This window comes from Argopecten irradians, chromosome 15 (assembly GCF_041381155.1).
Source record: "Argopecten irradians isolate NY chromosome 15, Ai_NY, whole genome shotgun sequence".
Taxonomy (NCBI): Eukaryota; Metazoa; Mollusca; class Bivalvia; order Pectinida; family Pectinidae; genus Argopecten; species Argopecten irradians.
In genome coordinates, this window is record NC_091148.1 from 23,452,338 (window position 1) to 23,458,337 (window position 6,000).

The 6,000-nt window shown below is 40.1% G+C and overlaps 1 protein-coding gene across 1 annotated transcript in view; it reads left to right on the forward strand.

Annotated features, from left to right (window-relative positions):
- The window catches only part of LOC138309743 (epidermal retinol dehydrogenase 2-like), a 31,946-nt gene extending 27,636 nt beyond the window's left edge, over window positions 1–4,310 (forward strand). Inside the window, exons 4-5 of the mRNA XM_069250963.1 lie at window positions 124–249; window positions 2,748–4,310. Coding sequence (XP_069107064.1) covers window positions 124–249; window positions 2,748–2,889 — 268 coding nt within the window. The 3' untranslated portion in view covers window positions 2,890–4,310. The remainder of the gene's footprint in view (window positions 1–123; window positions 250–2,747) is intronic.
- Window positions 4,311–6,000: the final 1,690 nt, after the last annotated feature.

Genomic DNA, 6,000 nt, shown 5'->3' on the forward strand with positions numbered 1-6,000 from the left:
GAATAGAGTATTGACTATTCTATCAGAACTATATTCCCTTCTAGGTATTACTGTTGTTTTTCCAACTGCTTTTTTTGTGACATTCTCCTCAAATAATTTTTTTATAAATTTCTATTTTAACAGATTTCCATGGCTACTACCAGCACTTGAAACACGACATACTGTGGACCGGATGATGCAGGCCATTCTTACCAATCAGAAAATGATTTGTATCCCACGCTCGGTCTACTTCCTATCCACATTAAAGATGTAAGTGCAGCTCTGATTGGTTAATGCAATGGTATTGATTAATGTTCAAAAGACAAACCACATATATCACTCTTTAACTCATTCATCCCTGAAAATTCATAGTGGACTGTTCCAACCTTAAATCAGAAGAGTTCAAATGTGTCTTCTGGGGTGAGTGAGTTAAACCATAGGATGAAATACACTCAGCTTCTCTAAACTTGAATTTGATGAGCCCATGGTACACTTATGGTAAATCATTACTGTAAATGTGAACATTTACACAAGGGTGAAACTTACGCTATTTATGGCAAAAATCCCTCTACACGTAAATTGTGTGTACCATTTTTAGCTCATCTGACCCGAAGGGTCAGGATGACCTATAGTCGTCATGTTTCGTCCGTCGTCGTCCGCCGTGCGCCGTGCGCCGTGCGTTAACTTTTCACATTTTGAACTTCTTCTCAAGTTCTACCGGTGCGATTTGGCTGAAACTTGCATGAAATGATCCTGACATGGTCCCGACAAAGTGTTGTTATTTTTCGGGTCGATCCGAAATCCAAGATGGCCGCCACAGTCAGTCGCCATCTTGAAAAGACATTTTGAACTTCTTCTCAAGTTCGAAGCTGAAACTTGTATGAAATGTCCTGACGGTTGTCGTTTAGTGCGATTTGGCTGAAACTTGCATGAAATGATCCTGACATGGTCCTGACAAAGTGTTGTTATTTTTCGGGTCGATCCGAAATCCAAGATGGCCGCCACAGCCGCCATCTTGAAAACACATTTTGAACTTCTTCTCAAGTTCTACCTTTGTGATTTGGCTGCAACTTCATCTGCATGAGATGATCCTGACATGGTTCGACAAAGTATTGTTACATCTCTGGTTGATCCCAAATCGAAGAAGGTTACCATGACACTATATCTGATTAATTTCCTACATGTTAAGGCCCTTGGGCCTCTTGTTTGAAATAAGATTTGTTGAAGGAAATGGAAAATGATCCTGACATGGTCCTGACAAAGTGACACCATATGAAATTAATTTTACTATTGCCAAGGTAGTCAGATGACCGTTAAGGCCCTTTGGGCCTCTTTTTAGCTCACCTGGCCAAAAGCTTATGTCATGCCGCGGCGTCTGCCGTCCTTCTGCCTGCAGTCAACATTTTTCTTTAAACCGCTACTAGTCATAGGGTTCTAAATGGAATGTAACCAAATTTGACCAGAAACATCCTTGGGGGAAAAAGGGAAACAGACTTTGACCCCAGCGGGGTCAGAAGGGGCAGGGCCCAATAGGGGAAACAGAGGTAAACCATTTAAATCGCTTCTTGTCATAGAGTTCTGCATGGATTGTAACCAAATTTGGCCAGAAACATCCTTTAGGGAAGGGGAACTGAGTTTGTAAAAATTTTGACTCTGACCTACCGGGGGCAGGAGGGGCGGGGCCAAATAGGGGAAATAGAGGTAAATCATCTAAATTGCTACTTGTCATAGAGTTTTGCATGGATTGTAACCAAATTTGGCCAAAAACATCCTTGGGGGACGGGGAACAGAGTTTGTTTAAATTTTAGCTCTGATCTCCTGGGAGCAGGAGGGGCAAAGCCCATTAAATAAATAGAAGTAAATCTTTTAAATTGCTACTTCATATATAGGACTTGATAAAAGTTCTGTATGGTTTAGATTGTAACCAAATTTGGCCAGGAATATCCTCTGTGGAAGGGTAACAGAATTTGTATAAATTTTGGCTCTGATCCCCTGGAGCAGAGAGTAGGTCATGATAGGGAAATTAGAGATAAATCTGTAAATTCCTTCAGAAAAGAAACAATGATCCTGTATTCAGAACATTACATGGCATTACAATAACCAGGTGAGCGATACAGGCCCTCTGGACCTCCTGTTAACAAGTTGAGGGGGGGTTCATTGCCAAAATAACAAAGTCTCAAAATCTTTACTCCATACCAGTCAACTTTCAGGTATTGCAATATGGGAGAAAGCGGTTAAGCGAAATGTTCAACAGCTTAACTGAGAAGCCATGTACTTGTCTTGTTTTAGCGTGTTTAAATATTAAAAGATAGCATATGAGATGGAAATATTTCAAGTTTTGAACAGATACATATTTTGTCATCATGCAACTTCCGTCATCATGCGCCGTGCCCCATGCGCTTAATGCTGTGCGTAAACATTTCATTCAAACAACTTCTTCTCAATAACGGAAAGGCCCAGGGTACTGATATTGGGCCTGTAACATGCTGGGATAAAGGGCTACCAAGTTTGTTCAAATGAATGACCTTGATCTTCAATCAAGGTCACAGGGGTCAAATAGGCTAAAATCTTTAAACGACTATGTTGTATTGTAATAATAGTCAGATGACCGTTAAGGCCCATGGGCCTCTTGTTTTCATGTAGATATCTATCAAGTTAATCACCAAAGCAGAAGAGTTATATAACTTATGTTTATTATGTATTATGTTTTATAGGATATTGCCAGTGGATGCCTTGTTATATAACTTATTATGTATTATGTTTTATAGGATATTGCCAGTGGATGCCTTTATAGAAGTAAAGAAGTTTTTTGGTGCCTCTTCATTCATGGACACGTACGTCGGTCGTGACAGAAAAAGTGCTTCTTCCTCAAGTGAATCAATTGAAACAAATGGTTTCCATACTGACTAACAAGTACATGACAAATTGTTATAGTGTTAAAGTTATATGTGACGTATTTTTCATACTCACGAATCAAGACAAGCTTTTAATATGTTATTCAACACCAAAAGTTACCAACATTTTGAGAATTACAATACTTTCAATCCACAGGTTTTAATTTACATGTACAAATAAGAGCTGAAAATGATTTTTGGCAGTACTGCTAAAAATCGTTATGTATTAACATCTTCAGTGTAGTGAAATGAGTACATACGGTCAGACCATGAAGCCATATTGCTGTCTACAATTTCATTTCACATTTGTACAGTATTCTTAATAATTGAAAAGTGATTTCAGAAGGTATGTTTTCATCAAAACATGTATAAGGCTTAAAAACAAGAATTTCACAGTGGTAACCTCTGTGTTCTAACTAACGTTTATAAGGCATCATATATGTTTGTCTGTCCATTTGAATGATTTTAACAGCTTTATTCATTAAAACTTATGGTTTTAAATGGATAATTGAAGAAAAAATAACATGTCAAAATTTTCGGCCAGTTACGGCACATATAACTTTAAATTTGACTGCATAATTGGTGTAGACAAGACAAAATATGTACAACCTGTCGAAACACAATCTCTATACCCTAGTGGTCTTTATACACTGGTCAAGTTGGGTTATAAATGACCATTTTAGACCTTAAGAAATTGGGCTTCATAAATAGTGGTCTTAATGACAGATAGCCAGCTGTCAATCAAACCGCACGTGACTTTGCATTTTGTATTGTGTGTGCTACGATGTTTGCTCCGACATTGAATAGAAACATGTGCGTTTGTGAGCGCAAGGCGTGGCTATATTACACCTGGCGATCGGTCAATACAGCGGTGGTCACTAAGACAGGTTTTACTTTACATAATGTGTAGCCAGTACTTGTTTGGTGTAAAATGCCAACAAGTTGGCCACAACAAAATCCTTTTAAAAGTTTTGAGATTGACTTTTTGAAAAATTCACTAAATTTTGGGATATTTGGACTGTATCACTTGTTCTAGATGGTTGTCACTTCATTTCTGAAACGTGAAACCTTTTAAAGACTTTGACAAACATTTTTGATGTAAGACATACACTATATACCCCTCTAACTCGAACCCACATTCCTCGAATACCCCTCATTCATCAACTGATCACAAGGTCCCAAACCGTGTATATTTCATGTAATAAAACCCTGGATAGCTCGAACAGCTATTCATCGAATACCCCTTATTTTACGAATAGAAATATGTCCCCGATTCATCAAACACAATAATAAACCATGTATTTCTCGAACAGGTGTTTGGCCCTTGAAAAATTTTCAAACTCTCATTTTTTATGTAATACATGTTTTTTTCTTTCAATTTCAATTTTTTTTCAATTTTTAGCTCACCTGGCCCGATATTGCCATGGCGCGTCGTCGTCCGTCGTCCGTCCGTCAACATTTCCTTTAAATCGCTACTTGTCCTAGAGTTCTGCATGGATTTTAACCAAATTTGGTCAGAAACTTCCTTAGGGGAAGGGGATCAGATTTTGCATAAATGGTGACCCTGACCCCCCTGGGGCAGGAGGGGCAGGGCCCAATAGGGGTAAAAGAGGTAAATCCTATAAATCGCTACTTGTCCTAGAGTTCAGCATGGATTGCAACCAAATTTGGCCAGAAACTTCCTTAGGGGAAGAGGATCAGATTTTGCATAAATGGTGACCCTGACCCCCCTGGGGCAGGAGGGGCGGGGCCCAATAGGGGTAATAGAGGTAAATCCTATAAAACGCTACTTGTCCTAGAGTTCTGCATGGATTGCAACCAAATTTGGCCAGAAACTTCCTTAGGGGAAGGGGATCAGATTTTGCATAAATGGTGACCCTGACCCCCGTGGGGCAGGAGGGGGCGGGGCCCAATAGGGATAATAGAGGTAAATCCTATAAATCGCTACTTGTCCTAGAGTTCTGGATGGATTGTAACCAAATTTGGCCAGAAACATCCTTGGGGGAAGGGGAACAGAACTTGTATAAATTTTGACTCTGACCCCCCGGTGGCAGGAGGGGCGAGGCCCAATAGGGGAAATAGAAGTAAATCGTATAAATCGCTACTTATCCTAGTGTTCTGGATGGATTGTAACCAAATTTGGCCAGAAAACATCCTTGGGGGAAGGGGAACAGAACTTGTATAAATTTTGGCTCTGAACCCCCGGGGGTAGGAGGGGCGGGCCCAATAGGGGTAATAGAGGTAAATCCTATAAATGGCTACTTGTCCTAGAGTTCTGCATTGATTGTAACCAAATTTGGCCACAAACATCCTTTGGGGAAGGGAAACAAAACTTGTATAAATTTTGGCTCTGACCCCCCTGGGGGCAGGAGGGGCGGGGCCCAATAGGGGAAATAGAGGTAAATCCTAAAAATCGCTACTTGTCCTATAGTTCTGCATGGATTGTAACCAAATTTGGCCAGAAACATCCTTGATGTTAACAGAATTCGTATAAATTTTGGCTTTGACCCCCTGGAGCAGAAAGAGTGGGACACAATAGGGGAATTAGAGGTAAATATTCAAATTCCTTTAGAAAAAAACAATGAACTTATATTCAGAACATTACATAGCATTACAAACCAGGTGAGCGATACAGGCTCTCTGGGCCTCTTGTTCAGAGTTTCCGACAATATGATTGTCGATAACCAATCATGACCAACCTCGGATGAGTTGAATACCCTGTATTCCTCAAACTATTGATCTGGTCCCCTGCTGTTCCAGGGGTTTTAGTGTATTTTATATGTGGGATATATTGTTAGATAGTTGCTAGTTTATTACTGACGTCCACCTATTACTAGGCTTTGTCCCACTGACTAAAGTCTTCTGTCAGTGTGTGAGGGTTGGGTCACCGTCTGTTCAGACCTACAGCATAGTGTAATGTTTGGAAGATGTCCCCCCCAGGTCTGGAAACTTTGTAAATCTCCTTATGTCTGTACAGACCTACGGTAAAGTGTAATGTTTTGGAAGATGTCCCCCGGGCCTGAAAACTTTGTAAATCTCCTTATGTCTGTACAGACCTATGGTATAGTGTAATGTTTGGAAGATGTCCCCCGGGCCTGGAAACTTTGTAAATCTCCTTATGTCTGTA